At 39.5% G+C, this 21,940-nt stretch overlaps 1 protein-coding gene across 1 annotated transcript in view; it reads left to right on the top strand.

Moving 5' to 3' along the window:
* Positions 1-21,940, top strand: part of tbc1d9 (TBC1 domain family, member 9 (with GRAM domain)) — a 104,945-nt gene that overhangs the window by 64,003 nt on the left and 19,002 nt on the right. Inside the window, exons 5-13 of the mRNA XM_061881065.1 lie at positions 1,746-2,007; positions 2,082-2,289; positions 3,810-4,016; positions 4,097-4,261; positions 6,769-6,919; positions 12,398-12,612; positions 12,687-12,804; positions 16,303-16,588; positions 19,407-19,536. Of these exons, the coding sequence (XP_061737049.1) occupies positions 1,746-2,007; positions 2,082-2,289; positions 3,810-4,016; positions 4,097-4,261; positions 6,769-6,919; positions 12,398-12,612; positions 12,687-12,804; positions 16,303-16,588; positions 19,407-19,536 (1,742 nt within the window). The remainder of the gene's footprint in view (positions 1-1,745; positions 2,008-2,081; positions 2,290-3,809; positions 4,017-4,096; positions 4,262-6,768; positions 6,920-12,397; positions 12,613-12,686; positions 12,805-16,302; positions 16,589-19,406; positions 19,537-21,940) is intronic.

Here is a 21,940-nt window from a genome sequence, read left to right as displayed (position 1 = left end):
CTGTCATAGGATGCCACCTGTGCAACAAATCCAGTCATGAAATTCCCTTGTTCCTAAATATTTCAAAATCAACTTTATTATGAGAAAAGTGAAGAGTTTGGGAACAACAGCAACTCAGCCACAAAGTGGTAGGCCACATAAACTGACAGAGAGGGGTCAGCGGAAGCTGAAGCGCATAGTGCAAAGATTTTCTGCATAGTCAGTTGCTACAGAGCTCCAAACTTCATGTGACCTTCCAATTAGCCCACGTACAGTACGCAGAGAGCTTAATGGAATGGGTTTTCATGGCCGAGTAGCTGTATCTAAGCCATAAATCACCAAGTCCAATGCAAAGCGTGGGATGCAGTGGTGTAAAGCACGTCGCCACTGGACTCTAGACGCCTTCTCGGGACTGATGAATCCAGCTTTTCTATCTGGCAATCTGATGGATGAGTCTTGGTTTGGAGGTTGCCAGGAGAACTTTACATTTCGGACTGATTTGTGCCGAGTATGAAATTTGGTGGAGGAGGAATTATGGGGTCGTTTTTCAGGAGTTGCGCTTGGCCCCTTAGTTCTAGTGAAAGGAACTTTGAATGCTCCAGTATACCAAAACATTTTGGACAAATCCATTGGATGGCACTTCAAGTTCATATGTGAGTAAAGGCAGATGGCCAAATACTTTGGGCATTATCGTGTATCATTAACAGTCGGGGGATGCCCAGTGGTATACATTGTGGTTATGAATGCATTTCAAGCTGAAGTGCTACTTTGTAAATTAGCCACAGAAGCTTTTATACACAATTGCATTGATCTATTTTTTTAATTTTCTTCCATTTTTGGCTACATTTAATATCTGAAAAGTATAGCATCCAAATAAATGTTCAAATATAAATTGTAAAATGTATATACATCAATAAATGCATTTAAAAATATGGTAAAATTTGTAAAATTATATATATATTTTTAAATGTATTAGTATTATTTAATATTGAAATTATTAAAATTAATTAGTAAAATTAGATTCAAATAAATAAATAGGGTGAGAAGCTCTGTCATCCGGGAGGAACTCAAAGTAAAGCTGCTGCTCCTCCACATGGAGAGGAGCCACATGAGGTGGTTCGGGCATCTGGTCAGGATGCCACCCAAGGTGTTTGGGGCATGTCCGACCGGCAGGAGGCCAAAGGGAAGACCCAGGACACGTTGGGAAGACTATGTCTCCCCCGGCTGGCCTGGGAACGCCTCGGGATCCCCCGGGAGGAGCTGGACGAAGTGACTGGGGTGAGGGAAGTCTGGGCTTCTCTGCTTAGGCTGCTGCCCCCGCGACCCAACGTCGGATAAGCGGAAGAAAATGGGTGGGTAGATAAATATAATTATAAAAAATGAAATAGAAAAAAATCTTTGTTGTAGGCCAATAAAAGACACACTTTTCAAAGTACTTCTTTAATCATGGTTTTAATTAGTTATACTCAAACTACAAAACTCTGAAGGGAAGCTGGATATAAGCCAAGAAAGAAAGTAGAAAGTTAGATTTTGGTGCCGATCAGGATAGAGGTTCATATCTTTCATTTTTCTTCATTAGTTGTCTTGCAATGGGGCCAAGTGCTGCATGAATCCAGCAGATGTGTGCAGTAGTCAGGCACATTATCGTTCTAGATTTGTCATCCGATCAGCTGGGAGAAATGGTCACATTGCTTTATGCACTGACACGGGCGGCGTGGTTCACTTTCATCTCCCACAGTCTATTTGTCTGTCTCTCTCTCCATCAGTCAAACTGGTGGTGCGCTGGGCGGACATCACGCAGCTGGAGAAGAGCGCCACCCTCCTGCTGCCCGACGGCATCAAGGTGAGCACGCGCAGCCACGAGCACGTCTTCTCCGTCTTCCTCAACATCAACGAGACCTTCAAGCTGGCGGAGCAGCTGGCCAACATCGCCATGCGTCAGCTCCTGGACAACAAGGGCTTCGAGGAGGACCGCTCGCTGCCCAAACTCAAGAAGAAGTCGCCCAAGAAGGTGTCGGCCCTCAAGAGGTGACTTGTTACACGACTCTGACCTCTTTCCTGCAAATGTCGGCTATTTAATGACTGTGCGGTCATATCTCCAGGGACTTGGATGCCAGAGCCAAGAGCGAGCGTTACAGGGCGCTGTTCCGTCTGCCCAAAGATGAAAAACTGGACGGGCACACAGGGTGCACCCTGTGGACTCCTTTTAACAAAATGCACATTCTGGGACAGATGTTTGTCTCCACCAACTACATCTGCTTCACCAGCAAAGAGGAGATGCAGTGTAGCCTCATTATTCCACTTCGGGAGGTCAGTCCAGCAAAAGAAGTGACCACATACTGTACCCTCACACATGATTACATCATCATCTAATGCCTTAGTTCATCCCAAGAAAGTTATTGTAGGACTTAGCAAGACATTTATTGAACTTGAACTTTTTTAAATAAAAACATTTATTTATTATTACACTTGTAATAATAATAAATAATGTTATTATGATTTCCCTGCAATTTGTCACACTAAAATGGTATCGTAGTGAGATACATTTAAATATGTATAATAACGGCTTTAAAATTGTGAAAATATTTGTATATTTGCAAAATTATTTGAAAGAAAAAATCCACAATATATTCAGCAGTATATTCTTAAACCTTTTAATAGCTTGTATTTTTTGGTATTTTCATTATTTGTATTAACATCAAATTATTTGATATTTAATTATATGCTTCATTACTGTATTGCAGTATACAATTCTATATATACCATTTTTTGCAAACACATTTTTTTTTTTAATTATATTTGTAATAATAATAAATAATATTACTATGATTTCCTTGCATTTTGTGACAGTGAAATGAAACCTTTCTAATTTCTAAAATTGTATTGTAGTGAGACATTTTTTGGAGAAGTTTTGTCGCATTGTTTAAAATATATATACAGTATGTATAGTATATTTATTATATATATATATATATATATATCTTGGCAAAATATATAAAAAAAAATAAATCCCCAAAATGTTCAGTAGTATATCCTTAGACCTTATGTTTACTTAAATAGCTAGTATTTTTTTTTCTTCATTATTTGTATTATTAATATCAAATTATTTGATATTTAATTATATGCTTCATTACTTTATTGCAGTATACTATTTTATTCTATTTTAATATACAATTTTTTTGCAAACATTTTTTTAAATATATTTGTAATAATGATAAATAATATTACTATGATTTCTTTGCATTTTGTCACATTGAAATTTAACCTTTCTAACTTCCAAAATTGTATTGTGGTGACACATATTTTTGGGGGAACTTTTTTCATAAACATTTTTTTATATGTATAATAATGGCTTTGTTATATTATTATATTTATAACAATATCTCAGCAAAATTATTTTTTTAAATCCCCAAATATATTCAGTAGTATATTCTTAAACCTTATGTTCACTTAAATAGATTGTAATTGTTTTTTATATTTTAATTATTTGTATTATTAATATCAAATTATTTGATATTTAATTATATGCTTCATTATTGCATTGGATTATCTATTTTATTACACATTTTTTTGCAATTATTTCCTCTCTTCCCTAATTGGCTGAGAGAAATCACATTATTATTTTTTTTTAAATGTACTTAGGCTCTCTTTAATTTTGTGGTAATACTTCAGGTATCATACTAAGAGCTGTTTTTAATATACTGACCCTCACATAAGGTATCCAAAAAATGTGGCACCTCTCATGATGCAGTGTAGTCAAGCGCATGTGGCAAGCAATGTCAAAATATCAAACTGGAAGATTTAGCTGCATGGTCCACCACGTCCTGCAGGTGACCATCGTGGAGAAGGCAGACAGCTCCAACGTGCTGCCCAGCCCGGTCTCCATCAGCACCAAGAACCGCATGACTTTCCTGTTTGCCAATCTGAAGGACCGAGACTTCCTGGTGCAGAGGATCTCCGACTTCCTGCAGCAGACCCCCTCCAAGAGTTCCTTGGAGCGGGAACTCACCGGCAGCCTCAACAGCTCCGACGACGAGGTGGAGAATCGTTCCGGCGTAGCCGATATAAGAAGCTGCGCTTTTGTCCTTGAAGATGTGTTTTTTTTCTGCTTTTCAAGGTTTACTCCCAGCACGGGTCGCTGCTCTCCACCAGCCCACAGCACAGCCTGTGTTCGGAGGGCGAGCGGAGCTTCAACCTGAACGACAGCAGCGTGCCCACCGCCACGCAGGCCCTCATGACCATGTACCGCCGCCGCTCGCCGGAGGAGTTCAATCCCAAACTGGTGAGCTGGTTCACACACCGGGGAAATGAATGCAAGGCATCACAACTTCCTGCCTTTGATACGACAACTTTTTTCTACAAGCAACAAAATATAAGCATTAATAATGTAAAGTATACCGTATTTCTCGGACTATAAGTCGCAGTTTTTTTCAAAGTTTGGCCAGTGGTGCGACTTATACTCAGGAGCGACTTATGTGTGAAATTATTAACACCTACTCAGTAGCCTAGTGGCTAGAGTGTCCGCCCTGAGATCGGTGCGTTGTGAGTTCAAACCCCGGCCGAGTCATAACAAAGACTATAAAAAAATGGGACCCATTACTTCCCTTCAGCATCAAGGGTTGTAATTGGGGGTTAATGTTACGAAATTGGAGAGTGGATCCCAAGGATGCAGAGACGTAGTTTGGTATAGTTAAGTTCTTTCTTTATTTAGGTGGAAGTGGAACATAGCCAAAACAAAAGGCGATGGTGGAAATACAAAAACACACCATGAATAAATAACTATATCAAACAACCAAAAATAGAACAGAAAACGCTAGACAAAGCTAGTAACAATACAGGCTGGGAAAAATACAAAACAGGAGTACAAAGTACAAAATAAGGACGCTAGACGAAGCTAGGATAATTTACTTCAAAACACGAAGTAAAACAAAGAAACAAAATGTTAACTAAAGGCGCTAGACAAGGCTAGGGTATAAATAGGCAAACCTGAGAGGTGCACAAGACAGACTAAAAAGACTGCGAGTGCGTGGGAGGCCAAGACACATGCGAGTGAACTTGCATTGGATACAAAGTTCCGGCACTGACAGGCCGTCAGCACCCAGACTAAATAGGCCACCTAATCAACTTTTAGGTGTGCATGATTGCCCAGCGTCAGCTGCACTCCAGACTGTGGGCGAGAGTGAGAGTAAACATGACGTGCAAACCAACACCGAAAAACATGAAAAATTCAGTTCACCACAGTTAAATCACCATAAATGATTCCCGGGCGCGGCACCGATGCTGCCCACTGCTCCCCTCACTTCCCAGGGGGTGATCAAGGGGATGGGTCAAATGCAGAGGACACATTTCACCACACCCAGTGTGTGTGACAATCATTGGTACTTTAACTTAATTACCATAAAATATCAAATATTATTTAGCTCATTCACGTAAGAGACTAGACGTATAAGATTTCATGGGATTTATGGATTAGGAGTGACAGATAGTTTGGTAATGTTGTATATGTTATTGTTATTTGAATGACTCTTACCATAATATGTTAGGTTAACATAGCAGTTGCTTATTTATGCCTCATATAACGTACACTTATTCAGCCTGTTGTTCACTATTCTTTATTTATTTTAAATTGCCTTTCAAATGTCTATTCTTGGTGTTGGGTTTTATCAAATACATTTCCCCCAAAAATGCGACTTATACTCCAGTGCGACTTATACCGTATTTTTTGGAGTATAAGTCGCACCTGCCGAAAATGCATAATAAAGAAGGAAAAAAACATATATAAGTTGCACTGGAGTGTAAGTCTCATTTTTGGGGGACATTTTTTTGATAAAACCCAACACCAAGAATAGACATTTGAAAGGCAATTTAAAATAAAGAATAGTAAACAACAGGCTGAATAAGTGTAGGTTATATGAGGCATAAATAATCAACTGAGAAGGTGCCTAGTATGTTAACCTAACATTTTATGGTAAGAGTCATTCAAATAACTATAACATATAGAACATTCTGTACATTTACCGAACAATCTGTCACTCATAATCGATAAATCCCATGAAATCTTAGTCTCTTACGTGAATGAGCTAAATAATGTTATTTGATATTTTACGGTAATGTGTTAATAATTTCACACATAAGTCGCTCCTGGGTATAAGTCGCACCCCCGGCCAAACTATGGAAAAAAAACTGCGACTTATAGTCTGAAAAATACGGTACTGTTTTACAACCATTTTTGAGCCACAATGATTAAGTTCAGTCCCTGATGCATACATTTGAATAATGCGGATACGTTTGTTACTGGATACTTTTCAATACGCTTCCGCCTTGGAGACTTTGTAAAATGAAACTAGATTTTTCTTTTTGATAAGTGTTGCATTTTGGACCGCAATATTTGTTTTGTTGTTTTTTATTTTTTTAATAGTATCATATCTATATGGGTGATCCTTGTGAAATAAATCTTGATCTAAATGGGTTTCTTATCTGGTTAAATAAAGGTTGTAAATATCCATCTCGCCATGGATAAGTGCTTGGTGCACACTACAAACTGAGAGCGAGCAAACACAGCTAGCCTCGGCGTTCCAGGCTCCAGAGGTGCGACTCGCCCGCACAGGAAGGCATGGCAGGGAAGAGCGCCAAATTGAAAAACAAGTTTCCCTGTCCAAGATTGTACCTTGTCATAATAGTTTTCTCGAAAACATAAGCGTAGTTTTTCGACATCAATATCGGGGAAGCTTACCCTGTAACACTTTAAAAAGCCTTTCTTTAAATGATTATTCCTGCTTGTTTGCTCAGGCTAAAGAGTTCCTGAAGGAGCAGGCTTGGAAGAACCACTTCACCGAGTACGGCCAGGGGGTGTGCATGTACCGCACCGATAAGACTAAAGAACTGGTCCTGAAAGGCATCCCCGAGGGCATGAGAGGAGAGCTCTGGCTCCTCTTCTCAGGTGAGCTTTAGTCCCATGGCATATACAGTATAAGTTTGGACACACCTTCTCCTCATTCAATGTGTTTTCCTTAAGTTCATGACTATATACATTGTAGATTGTCACTGAAGGCACCAAAACTGCAGCGGCGAACAGCTGTCTCGTCAGCTGATGCGTGAGCACGCAACCGTGGTGGCTTGGCAACCAGCCAAACTCCACTTAATAACATTATATTTTATCATAAAGCACATCTGCACCCCTATTCACCTAGACAACCCCAGGTAAGGTGTATATAATTCGGCATTAGTTCAGCCAGTCGGCTTATATGCATACTTGCCAACCGTGAGACCTCCGAATTTGGGAGGTGGGCGGGGTTTTGTGGTACCGGGGGTGTATATTGTAGCGTCCCCAAGGGATTCTGGGTATTTGTTCTGTTGTGTTACGGTGCAGATGTTCTCCTGAAATGTGTTAGTCATTCTTGTTTGGTGTGGGTTCACAGTTTGGCACATATTTGTAACAGTGTTAAAGTTGTTTATAAGGCCAACCTCAGTGTGACCCGTATGAATGTTGACCAAGTATGCTTTGCATTCACTTTGGTACCGTATGTATCATGTGACTGGGCTGGCACGCTGTTTCTATAGAGGAAAAGCAGACGTGACGACGTGGAAGAAGACGCTATTTGCAATGCTTTTAAGACACGCTCCTATTATTATTGTTCGGGTGGTAATTGGGAGAAATTCGGCAGACTGGTTTTTCGGGAGGGGCACTAAAATTCGTGAGTTTCCCGGAAAAATCGGGAGGGTTGGCAAGTACCGTATTTTTTGGACTATAAGTCGCAGTTTTTTTCCATAGTTTGGCTGGGGGTGTGACATATACTCCGGAGCGATTCATGTGTGAAATTATTAACACTTTACCGTGCAACATGGGTTTCAAACTCTGGCCCGCGGGCCAAATTTGGCCCTTGATGCAATATCAAATTGACATTAGAGCAGGCCCGCCGGTGTTATAACACCGCATTCACCGCTTATACTCATACTTGCCAACCCTCCTGATTTTCCCGGGAGACTCCCGAAGTTCTCCCGAAAATATTCCCGGGGCAACCATTCTCCCGAATTTCTCCCCGCACAACAATATTGGGGTCGTGCCTTAAAGGCACTGCCTTTGGCGTTCTCCACAACCTGTCGTTACGTCTATTTTTCCTCTGTACATACAGCGTGCCAGCCAAGTCACATAGTATATGCGGCTTGTACGCTCACACAAACACACAAGTGAATGCAACGCATACTTGATCAACCGCCATACAGGTCACACTGAGGGTTGCCGTATAAACAACTTTAACACTCTTACAAATATGCACCACATTGTGAACCCACACTAAACAAGAATAACAAACACATTTGGGAGAACAACCACACCTAAACACAACATGAACACAACAGAACAAATACCCAGAACCCTTTGCAGCATTAACTCTTCCGGGACGCTACAATATACACCCCCGCTACCACCAAACCCCGCCACCCCACAACCCCGACCACCTCATTATTTTATTTTCAAATTTTTTAGCTTGTGGAAAAAGTTAATGTTGATATTTTCCTCAGAAGGCTGCAAATAGAAAAGAGGCATTACATTTTTTATAAAAAATTTATTTCTGTTATGTTTTTTCGTTTGTTTTTTGAAAGTTGATTTTGCACAATTAAGTTGTATAAGCGTTGTCAAAGCAAATCAGTGTAGCAAAAAAATTAACGATTTATTCATGCACTCTCTTGCTACTTCAAGGCTTGAATGTTTGATTCATTCCTTATTGTTATTTTACTTTCAAATTTATTATTGGCCTTTGGAAAAAGTTGATTTTGATATTTACCTCAGAAGGCTGCAAATAGAAAAGAGGCATTCAGTTTTTATTTAAATTTTATTTGATATGCAATTGATATTTTTTGATTATTGTTATTATTATTTGAAACTGTATTTTGCATGTCACTATAAAGTTATATAAGCCTTGCTTGTTCAATATTCAATGCAAAACTTGTTTGGGTCGCTAGTAAAAGGTTAATTTGTTCAACCTTGGCCCGTGGCTTTGTTCAGTTTTAAATTTTGGCCCACTTTGTATTTGAGTTTGACACCCCTGCCGTACAATATCAAATAATTATAATTATGATTGACAGATTGTTTGGTAAACGTATAGCATGTTCTTATGGTTATTTGAATGACTCTTACCATAATATGTTAGGTTAACATAGCAGGCACCTTCTCAGTTGGTTATTTATGCGTCGTAGCTGAGATAGGCGCCAGGACCCCAAAAGGGAATAAGCGGTAGAAAATGGATGGATGGATAACGTACACTTATTCAGCCTGTTGTTCACTATTCTTTATTTATTTTAAATTGCCTTTCAAATGTCTATTCTTGGTGTTGGGTTTTATCAAATACATTTCCCCCAAAAATGCGATTTATACACCGGAGCGACTTATAATCCGAAAAATGCGGTATGCTTATATGATCAAAGCCGATCTATTTAGGTTTACGCGCAGATATGGCGCGGCGCGCTCCCGTCACATCTGCTGGTGCGAGAGCCCGGTAATTAGACAGCTGTGTCAAATCAAGGAGTACAAAACACCCCCGCGCAGAGTGGGACAAAGTTTAGTTCCTTACAGAGAACCCAGAGTTGTGACAAAAGTGTATTAAAGCCAAAAGCTGAACAGACAACCAGTAAGATTGTGCTCTAGTTCTCTTTCTGGGTGTGACGCACCTGTTGCACTGGTGAGATGGGGGGGTTGTGTGCATGTAGCGTGCTTAGTCAGGAGGCTAAATACACACGGTGTTTGTTTAACTCTTTTTTAGTAATGAAGTGTTGGTGTATATTCTTTGCTTGGTCTGATAAATGTTGGAGCAGTTTGCTTCATCAGGAGGGTGAAGTGGCTCAATTTAAAGTGTTCTCCGGCTTCCTCCCACCTCCAAAGACATGCACCTGGGGATAGGTTGATTGGCAACACTAAAAATGGTCCCTAGTGTGTGAATGTGAGTGTGAATGTTGTCTGTTTTGGCCCTGCGATGAGATGGCGACTTGTCCAGGATGTACCACCCGAATGCAGCTGCGATAGGCTCCAGCGCCCCCCGTGACCCCGAAAGGGACAAGCGGTAGAAAATGGATGGATGGTTGGATTTAACTGTGCTGGATCATTGGCTGCTAGGGAGAGCATAAGAAACGGAGCATTTTTCTACCGGTAGACAGCGTTTAAGATTGAGTGTTTCGCTGCTAAATTAACAATACATTTATATTTGATATGGATTTTAAATATGTATCTAAAATAAGTGGTTAATTGGTTAGGTATTTTATGTATTTGCATATTGAGTTTTCTGCTGCATTTATCTGTTGTGTTTCTGGGGTTCAATCAATCAATCAATCAATCAATGTTTATTTACCATGAATTGATTAACGTGGACGCCGACTTAAACAAGTTGAAAAACTTATTGGGGTGTTACCGTTTAGTGGTCAATTGTACGGAATATGTACTGTACTGTGCAATCTACTAATAAAAGTATCAATCAATCAATATAGTCCTAAATCACAAGTGTCTCAAAGGGCTGCACAAACCACAACGACATCCTCGGTAGAGCCCACATAAGGGCAAGGAAAAACTCACACCCAGTGGGGCGTCGGTGACAGTGACAATGATGACTATGAGAAACCTTGGAGAGGACCGCATATGTGGGCAAACCCCCCCACCCCCCCAGGGGACCGAAAGCAATGGATGTCGAGCGGGTCTAACATGATATTGTGAAAGTCCAATCCATTGTGGATCTAACATCAATCAATCAATCAATGTTTATTTATATAGCCCCAAATCACAAATGTCTCAAAGGACTGCACAAATCATTACGACTACAACATCCTCGGAAGAACCCACAAAAGGGCAAGGAAAACTCACACCCAGTGGGCAGGGAGAATTCACATCCAGTGGGACGCCAGTGACAATGCTGACTATGAGAAACCTTGGAGAGGACCTCAGATGTGGGCAACCCCCCCTCTAGGGGACCGAAAGCAATGGATGTCGAGCGGGTCTAACATGATACTGTGAAAGTTCAATCCATAGTGGATCCAACACAGCTGCCAGAGTTCAGTTCAAGCGGATCCAAGACAGCAGCGAGAGTCCCGTCCACAGGAAACCGTCTCAAGCGGAGGCGGATCAGCAGCGTAGAGATGTGCCCAACCGATACAGGCGAGCGGTCCATCCTGGGTCTCGACTCTGGACAGCCAGTACTTCATCCATGGTCATCGGACCGGACCCCCTCCACAATGGAGGGGGGGACATAGGAGAAAGAAAAGAAGCGGCAGATCAACTGGTCTAAAAAGGAGGTCTATTTAAAGGCTAGAGTATACAGATGAGTTTTAAGGTGAGACGTAACATAACGGTGAGAGTCCAGTCCAAAGTGGATCCAATATAGTAGCAAGAATGTATTTTATATGTATCTTGGTGAGACAATTTATTTAAAATCTGTTTTAACTTAAAGGGAAAAGATTAGTCCATTTTCTTGCACTTGTTTAATGGTTAAGAGTTTGATAGCCAAATTGATTATTGTAAATTATGGGATTGGTAATTGATTGATTTTCTTTTTTACAGCATGTTAATCTTGTGGTGTTTTGTCCTTTAAGGTTTTTCACCTAAAAAGACTACTGAAAAGACTGCTATAAAGACTAAAAAGAAAAAAGAAGCTGTTTCTTCGTTTGGAGAAACTGTTGCAAAGTAAAGGAAAAATAAAAGGAACCAAATAACAACAAACAAATAACAACAGGGACGGCGTGGCGCAGTGGGAGAGTGGCCGTGCGCAACCCGAGGGTCACTGGTTCAAATCCCACCTAGAACCAACCTCGTCACGTCCGTTGTGTCCTGAGCAAGACACTTCACCCTTGCTCCTGATGGGTGCTGGTTGGCGCCTTGCATGGCAGCTCCCTCCATCAGTGTGTGAATGTGTGTGTGAATGGGTAAATGTGGAAGTAGTGTCAAAGCGCTTTGAGTACCTTGAAGGTAGAAAAGCGCTATACAAGTACAACCCATTTATCATTTAACAGTCAGGTCTTTTGAGTGAAATCCAGAAGCCACATTCAGCATCGGTACATCCTTTCAAGTGTGGGATAAGCACAGCATAAAAGCAAAACACTTGACAAAAACTCTGACAGCTGTGAAGTAAAAACCCTTTGAGGTGACTACCTCTTGAAGCTCATCAAGAGAATGCCAAGAGTGTACAAATTAGTAATCAGAGCAAAGGGTGGATATTTTGAAAAAACTAGAATATAAAACATGTTTTCAGTTATTTTACCTTTTTTTGTTAAGTACATAACTCCACATGTTTTCATTCATAGTTTTGATTTGACAATCTACAATGTAAATAGTCATGAAAATAAAGAAAACGCATTGAATGAGGAGAAAAAAGGTGTGTCCAAACTTTTGGTTTATACGGTAAACTCACCTATCGCTGTCCTCACCTGGAACATTTTCCAGGGGCGATCAACGAGATGGCCACCAATCCCGGCTATTACGAAGACCTGGTGGAGAGGTCGATGGGGAAGTACAACTTAGCCACGGAAGAGATCGAGCGAGACCTTCACCGCTCGCTGCCGGAGCACCCCGCCTTCCAGAACGAGATCGGTATTGCTGCACTTCGCCGGGTCCTAACCGCTTACGCCTTCCGAAACCCGAACATCGGATACTGCCAGGTAGCCTACGGCGGGTCTGGGTGGACATAATGGTAACGTGCAAGAATTTTAAAGATATTTCGTGGATGCTTCAGGCCATGAATATCGTGACGTCGGTGTTGCTGCTCTACGCCAAAGAGGAGGAGGCCTTCTGGTTGTTAGTGGCGCTCTGTGAGAGGATGCTGCCAGACTACTACAACACCAGGGTCGTAGGTCAGTACGTTGCTTTTTTTCATCGGACTGAAGCTTGCATGCCTTATGACACACAAGGAGTGATGCTGTGACCCTCAAAGTGTGTCACTTTAAAGGGGAACATTATCACAATTTCAAAAGGGTTAAAAACAATAAGAATCAGTTCCCAGTGGCTTGTTGTATTTTTTGAAGTTTTTTTCCAAATTTTACCGGTCCCCGAATAGCCCTGAAAAAAGCTTTAAAATGCTTGATTTTCGCTATTTACGATGCGACTATCCATTTCCCTGTGACGTCATATAGTGCTGCCAATGTAAACAAACAATGGGAATAGCACAGCAAGATATAGCGACATTAGCCCGGATTCAGACTCGGATTTCAGCGGTTTAAGCGATTCAACAGATTACGCATGTATTGAAAGGGATGGTTGGAGTATGAAAGTATTGAAGAAGAAACTGAAGCTATTAAGCGAATAGCTATTGACGCTATTCATAGCCATAGCATGGCCGAATAGCTGCGTTAGCATCGCCGGTAAAATGTGCGGACCAAACGATCAGGACTTTCGCATCTCTTGACACTGGAGCAACTTAAATCCGTCGATTGGTAAGTGTTTTTTTCGTATTAAATATGGGTGGAAAGAAACGTGATATAGTTGCAAATGCATCTACAGGTTATCCATACATCTCTGTACCATGTCTGCTTTAGCACCGCCGGTAATTAGCATGTTAGTATCGATTAGTGTAGCATGTTAGCATCGATTAGCTGGCAGTCACGCCGCTACCAAATATGTTTGATTAGCACATACGTCAATATCAACAAAACTCACCTTTGTGATTTAGTTGGCTTTAACGTTGCAAATGCATCTGCAGGTTATCCATACATCTCTGTGCCATGTAAAATGTGGAGACACTCTGGCACATTCAATGGGGGTCTGGCGGCAGACGCATCTTCGGGCCAGTGGTGCAACTTGAATCCCTCCCTGTTAGTGTTGTTACACCCTCCGACAACACACCGACGAGGCATGATGTCTCCAAGGTTCCAAAAAATAGTCGAAAAAACGGAAAATAACAGAGCTGAGACCCGGTGTTTGCAAACGAAAATGTATTACCTCGGAGACGTCACGTTCTGACGTCATCACCACATGAGTGATAAACAGAAAGGCGTTTAATTCGCCAAAATTCACCCATTTAGAGTTCGGAAATCGGTTAAAAAAATATATGGTCTTTTTTCTGCACCATCAATGTATATATTGACGCTTACATAGGTCTGCTGATAATGTTCCCCTTTAAGAAACAAACCTGCGACTGATACAGCTGCTGTTCATTAAACGGTGTTTATCAGGAAGAGCTTCTTTCGGCTTTAAAGTGACAGCTCATCCTTCAGTAAATAGTGTGCTATATTTGACATTACTTTCACTTTGAATCAACAATACTGTATCAATGCAGTGTCAATACAGCTAGTGAGTGTGCAATTCACTCATATACCAGCTACTCTTTCAAACTTTTGAGTCATTATTTTTATATTTGGAATGGTTTTCAACTACAATATAATTTTGTTGCAATATAAAGTTAAAGTATCAATGATTGTCACACACACACACACACACACTAGGTGTGGCAAAATGATTCTCTGCATTTGACCCATCACCCTTGATCACCCCCTGGGGGGCGAGGGGAGCGGTGGGCAGTACCGGTGGCCACGCCCGGGAATCATTTTTGGTGATTTAACCCCCAATTCCAACCCTTGATGCTGAGTGCCAAGAAGGGAGGTAATTTTTATAGTATGTGGAAATTGGCAAGATTTTTTATCTTCAGTAACGTTTTTATATTAATATTATTGTTTATAATAAGCGGATGAAAGTATATTACAGTACAAGTAAAAGATGAAATTAACCCCCCAAAATTGTTACAGGACTGTATAGCGTGAGACATTTTTTTTTACTGTAATACCTAATATTAGTATTTTTGTTTTGTTGTATTATTATTTATAATGATAAATATATTAGTTCCACATTTAAAAAAAAAAAGAAACATTACTCCACATTTTGAAAGTTGTAGTACTGTATATTGTGTTTTACTGCAGTAACTTGTATTTCTTTAAGGTATTGCTAATATTATTTGGTTTTATTGTTATAATGATGATATGTTGGTAAAAATATATTACTTCTAAATCTTTTTAAAAAAGAAACAAAAATACTCCACATTTTGAGAATTTTAGTACTGTATATTGTGTTTTACTGAAGTAACTTGTATTTCTTTAAGGTATTGCTAATATTATTTGGTTTTATTGTTATTATAATGATGATATGTTGGTAAAAATATATTACTTCTAAATCTTTTTAAAAAAGAAACAAAAATACTCCACATTTTGAGAATTTTAGTACTGTATATTGCGTTTTACTGTATTAACTTGTATTTCTTGAAGGTATTTCTACTATTATTTTGTTGTATTAGTATTATTAATGGTGTTATGTTGGTAAAAATATATTACTTCCGAATCTTTTTTAAAAAGAAACAAAATGACTCCACATATTGAGAATTGTAGTACTGTATATTGTGTTTTACTGTATTAACTTCTATTTCTTGAAGGTATTTCTATTATTATTTTGTTGTATTATTATTATTAATGGTGTTATGTTGGTAAAAATATATTACTTCCGAATCTTTTTTAAAAAGAAACAAAATTACTCCACAGTTTGAGAATTGTAGTACTGTATATTGTGTTTTACTGTATTAACTTGTATTTCTTGAAGGTATTTCTATTATTTTGTTGTATTAGTATTATTAATGGTGTTATGTTGGTAAAAATATATTACTTCCGAATCTTTTTTAAAAAGAAACAAAATTACTCCACAGTTTGAGAATTGTAGTACTGTATATTGTGTTTTACTGTATTAACTTGTATTTCTTGAAGGTATTTCTATTATTATTTTGTTGTATTAGTATTATTAATGGTGTTATGTCGATAAAAATATATTACTTCTGAATCTTTTTTAAAAAGAAACAAAATTACTCCACAGTTTGAGAATTGTAGTACTGTATATTGTGTTTTACTGTATTAACTTGTATTTCTTGAAGGTATGGCTAATATTATTTTGTTGCATTATTTTTATTAATGCTGATAAGTTGGTAAAAAAGTATTACTTCAAAATGTTTTTAAAAAGAAACACAATAACCCCCCGCCATAAGGGTTGTAGTACATGTTTTTTTTACTGTAATGAAAAAAAATATTGTTGTTTTGGCATTGCAGATATTGTAAATTTCTATTTTATTGTGGCACTTTTACTATTAGGAGCTTCCCTGATTGGCTGAGAGAAATCACATGGTCTACTGCAGTATGTTGCTCAAGGGCACATCATTTATTAGGAGAGGATAGACAACCTTGTGCTTGTGGGCCGTTACAGTATCATAACTGCTGCTGTTTACAAATCACAATGTTCCTTCTATACAGAGGAGGACATTATAAGAATAGAAAGAAGGTTATTTACCTGGAGGTCCCATTGTGATGTTCCATCCATGCCAGGAGCTCTGGTGGACCAAGGCGTGTTCGAGGAGCTGGCGCGCGAGTACGTGCCCCAGCTGTATGACTGCATGCAGGACCTGGGCGTCATCTCCACCATCTCGCTCTCCTGGTTCCTCACCCTCTTCCTGTCGGTCATGCCGTTTGAGAGCGCCGTGGTGGTGGTGGACTGCTTCTTCTACGACGGCATCAAGGTGATCTTTCAGCTGGCGCTCTCCGTGCTACACGCCAACATCCACCAGCTGCTGGGGTGCAAGGACGACGGCGAGGCCATGACCGTGCTGGGCAGGTAAAGAACGAGGAACGGGACCTTCGAGTCCAGGGATGTCACACTTTTTTTCGTCAAGGGCCACATTGCACTTAGGGCTGTCCTTAGAGCGAATAATATATCAATTTGCCTATACATTTGAATATCATATATATATTTTTATAAAAGAAAATCTGTAATTTTACAGTAAAAACTGGCAACTCACTCTCTGGAATTTTAGTGTAATAAAAAGTGTTGTTGTTTTTTTACAACATTTTACATTTTTATAAGCACATTGTAAAAAGAAAATCTGTAATTTTACAGTAAAAACTGGCAACTCACTCACTGGAATTTTAGTGTAATAAAAAGTGTTGTTTTTTTACAACATTTTACAGTAAATCAAAAAATTGTCAGCTCAGTGGCCAGAATTTTACTGTGGTTTTACTGTTAATAGAAAAACGGCATCACTGTTATTTTTTTCAAATTCTGGCAACCGAGCTGCCAGTTTTTTACTGTCAAAAAATGTTAAAGTACCAGTGTTTGCCACACACACACACTAGATGTGGCGAAATTATTCTCTGCATTTGACCCATTACCCTTGATCACCCCCTGGGAGGTGAGGGGAGCAGTGAGCAGCAGCGGTGGCTGTGCCCGGGAATCATTTATGGTGATTTAACCCCCAATTCCAACACTTGATGCTGAGTGCCAAGCAGGGAGTTGATGGCTCCCATTTTTTGTAGTCTTTGGTATGACTCGGCCGGGGTTTGAACTCACAACCTACCCATCTCAGGGCGGACATTCACCAGGGGTCACCAACCTTTTTGAAACCAAGAGCTACTTCTTGGGTACTGATTAATGCAAAGGGCTACCAGTTTGATACACACTTAAATAAATTGCTAGAAATAGCCAATTTGCTCAATTAACCTTTAATAACTAAATCTATATCTATATTGAAAAATGGGTATTTCTCTCTGTCATTCCATCGTACATTTTTTTTCCTTTTACGGAAGGTTTTTTTAGAGAATAAATGATGAAAAAAACACTTAATTGAACGGTCTAAAAGAGGAGAAAAACAGGGAAAAAATGAAAATTCAATTTTGAAACATAGTTTATCTTCAATTTCGACTCTTTAAAATTCAACCGAAAAAAGAAGAGAAAAACTAGCTAATTCCAATCTTTTTGAAAAAATTTACAAAAGAAATTACGTAACATCATTTGTAATTTTTCTTGTTTAAGATTAATTTTAGAATTTTGATTACCTGTTTTAAATAGGTTAAAATCCAATCTGGATTTCGTTAGAATATATAACAAACTGGACCAAGCTATATTTCTAACAAAGACAAATCATTATTTCTTCTACATTTTCCAGAACAAAAATTTCAAATGAAATTCAAAAGACTTTGAAATAAGATTTAAATTTGATTCTAAAGATTTTCTAGATTTGCCAGAACAATTTTTTTTTTATTTTAATCATAATAAGTTTGAAGAAATATTTCACAAATATTCTTCGTTGAAAAAACAGAAGCTATAATGACGAATTAAATTAAAATTTGTTTATAATTCTTAAAATAAAAGAAATACATTTACTTGAACATTGATTTAAATTGTCAGGAAAGAAGAGGAAGGAATTTAAAAGGTAAAAAGGTATATGTGTTTAAAAATCCTAAAATAATTTTTAAGGTTTTATTTTTTCTCTAAAATTGTTTTTCTGAAAGTTATAAGAAGCAAAGTAAAAAAAATAAAAAATGTTTTTAAACAAGTGAAGACCAAGTTTTTAAAATATTTTCTTGGATTTTCAAATTCTATTTGAGTTTTGTCTCTCTTAGAATTAAAAATGTCAAGCAAAGCGAGACCAGCTTGCTGGTAAATAAATACAATTTTAAAAAATAGAGTCAGCTCACTGGTAAGTGCTGCTATTTGAGTTATTTTTAGAACAGGCCAGCCGGCTACTCATCTGGTCCTTACGGGCGACCTGGTGCCCGCGGGCACCGCGTTGGTGACCCCTGATCTAACCAGTAGTGCCACCCTTTTTCCACTTCCAGAAACACACGGTAAAAACAACAAGTGTAGGTTTTACTCTGAAAATAACGCTCAGTTGACAGAAATTTACTGAGGGAAAATGTTTTTATTTTTTGGTCCTGAAAGGGACAAGTGGTAGAAAATGAATGGATGGGATTTTTTTCTTATAAGTTAATATGCTGTAAAAAAAACAACATCTATTTAAGCCGTAAAACCTAGAGTGAACAATTTGATGGTTAACTTGCTTTGAAATCATAGTTCAAGGAGATATCCACAGCATTTGTTTTTACTTTAACCTCAAAAATTTTAAAGTATGATACAATATTTGTTGCAATATTGGTTAATAATAAAGTTGAGAAAGTGTGCAATTTCATTCAGTACGTAATTTTTATTCTGTCCAAACGGAAAGAACAAATACATTTAGTATGCAAAGGTATGGTACCTTATTGACACATATTTTTTCCAGGCCTTATATAATGAGGCGGCGGGCCACACCTGGCCCCTGGGCCTTGAATTCGACACCTGTGTTCTAGTCGTTGGCTACTCCTAAACCTAAGAGGAGACTGATTGATTGATTGAAACTTGTATTAGTAGATAGCACAGTACAGTACATATTCCGTACAATTGACCACTAAATGGTAACACCCCAATAAGTTTTTCAACTTCTTTAAGTCGGGCTCCACGTTAATCAATTCATGGTACAAATATATACTATCAGCATAATACAGTCATCACACAAGTTAATCATCATGGTATGTACATTGAATTATTTACACAATCCGGGGGGTGGGATGAGGAGCTTTGGTTGATAGACAGATAAATAGACATGTTCTTCTTCCAGGTACCTGGACAACGTGACCAATAAGGACAGCACCTTGCCTCCCATCCAACATCTGCACTCCTTGCTGACGGACAATGGAGAACCACATCCAGAGGTGGACATCTTCAAACTGGTCCGCAGCTCTTATGAGGTATTTGCTAGACAAGGTTTTTGTTCCATAAACTTACACCGTCTTCAAACCGCTCATTGTTGCATAGTCCTCCCAAGTGCTGCCATGGTGAAATATTGCTGACAACGCGGTTTGTTGGTGCGCCACATTTACCCGAGACCTGGACCAGCCTTAGAGTGAACAACCTTTTACTGATTGGGACTCTTTAACATAATGGCAATGCTTTGTGTGGCTCAATGACCGAAGCAAAACCGAAGCTCACTCCATGTCTGATAGCACTCGTGAACTGCACAATAGTCTTGTAACTCATTTGTGTTGCCAACTGATTACTCTCCCAGTGCACGTATGAACCACAGCTTCCCTAATACTGATGGCACTCATGCAGCCCCATACGTGGCACTCCTTTGTGTGGCCAGATATTTAGACCAGTGGTTCTCAAACTGTGGTATGTGTGCCTCCTAATCACTCGTCTTGAGAACTGTGTGGGTATTAAGGGCGCCGCCCTCAACTGGTTCCGGTCGTAGTTAGCCGACAGGAATTTCCGTGTAAAAATAGACTGTTTTATGTTTTCCACGGCTCCTCTACCACACGGGATCCCCCAGGGCTCTATCATTGCCCCAAACTTATTTGCGCTTTACCTTCTCCCCCTTGGTTCTATTTTTAGGAAGTACGGTATTGCATTTCATTTTTATGTCGATGATTGCCAGATCTATTTTCCCATGGCACAAAATAACACGGTTTGTCTCATTGACTGCCTGCACGACATCAAAGCCTGGATTTCAGCTAACTTCCTGAGCCTAAATGAAGACAAAACAGAAGTTATGTTGTTCCGTCAAAGTCGCTCTCTCTCCCCCAACGTTGACCTCGGCACTCAGTCCCCGTATCTCAGCGACTGTGTCACAAACCTGGGGGTAAAGTTCCACTCAGATTTTAAATTCGATAAACAAATCAGCAGCGTCGTTCAAAAAAGCTTTTATCAATTACGCCAAATAGTGAAAGTGAAACCGCTTCTGTCAGGACATGATCTCGAGAAATTGATTCACGTCTTTATCTGGAATGGTTTAGACTACTGCAATGGCCTGTATGTAGACATTAGCCAGACCTGCAGCTGGTGCAGAACTCTGCTGCTCGTCTGCTAACACAGACCCGCAGACGTGAGCACATCACCCCTATATTAGCGCCCCTTCACTGGCTCCCTGTGCGTTATGGAATACATTTTAAACTCCTATTTGTTTTTAAATGTTTAAACAACCCGGCGCCAACATATCTCTCCGACCTCCTTCAGCCTTACTGCCCCACTTGATCCCTAAGATCAGCCGATCAGCTGCTACTGACGGTCCCTGACACAAGGCTGAAGCTTAGAGGTGACCGAGCTTTCGCTGCTGCTGCTCCCAAGCTCTGGAACGACCTACCTCTGAGTGTTAGACAAGCCTGCTCTGTTCCTCATTTTAAATCTCTCTTAAAAACATACTTTTATTCCATGGCTTTTAACACTGAGTGATATCCATCCTGCAATGGTGCCCCATTATACACCTGCTGTCAACCAGTTTTTATGTTTTATTTATTTTTAATTTTTTTTTTTTATTATTGTGTTCTGTTTGTGTTGTGTTGTGTTTGCTCGGTTCTCGTTTTGAACCTGCCCATTGTACAGCACTTTGGCTACCCCTGTGGTAAATTTTAAATGTGCTATGTAAATAAAGTTAATTTTATTCGATTTGATTAATGGTACGCGGGCTCCACCCAGGGCAAGGGTGTCAAACTTGTTTTCATCGAGGGCCACTTCGCAGTCATGGCTGCCATTAGAGGGCCGCTTGTAACAGTAAATAATTCACAAATTTGCCTTTGAATTTAAATACTTAACTTTTTTTTTTTTTGTAAAGAGTAAAAAAAATCTGTGGATTTTGCCACTGTTTTTTTACAGAAAAAAACTGGCTGCTTAGTTGCCAGACTTTTACTGTAAAATATATGGTGTTTCTTAAAATTATTTTTACAACATGGAAATAGAGACTTCACGGTGGAAGAGGGGTTAGTGCGTCTGCCTCACAATACGAAGGTCCTGCAGTCCTGGGTTCAAATCCAGGCTCGGGATCTTTCTGTGTGGAGTTTGCATGTTCTCCCCGTGAATGCGTGGGTTCTCTCCGGGTACTCCGGCTTCCTCCCACTTCCAAAGACATGCACCTGGGGATAGGTTGATTGGCAACACTAAATTGGCCCTAGTGTGTGAATGTTGTCTGTCTATCTGTGTTGGCCCTGTGATGAGGTGGCGACTTGTCCAGGGTGTACCCCGCCTTCCGCCCGATTGTAGCTGAGATAGGCGCCAGCGCCCCCCGCGACCCCAAAAGGGAATAAGCGGTAGGAAATGGATGGATGGAAATAGAGACACTTTAAAACAAACTACAAACCCTGTTTCCATATGAGTTGGGAA

The sequence above is a fragment of the Nerophis ophidion genome, linkage group LG20, assembly GCF_033978795.1.
Source record: "Nerophis ophidion isolate RoL-2023_Sa linkage group LG20, RoL_Noph_v1.0, whole genome shotgun sequence".
Classification (NCBI taxonomy): domain Eukaryota; kingdom Metazoa; phylum Chordata; class Actinopteri; order Syngnathiformes; family Syngnathidae; genus Nerophis; species Nerophis ophidion.
Note: the sequence above shows the minus strand (reverse complement) of the source record. Positions and strands in the feature narration are given on the sequence as shown.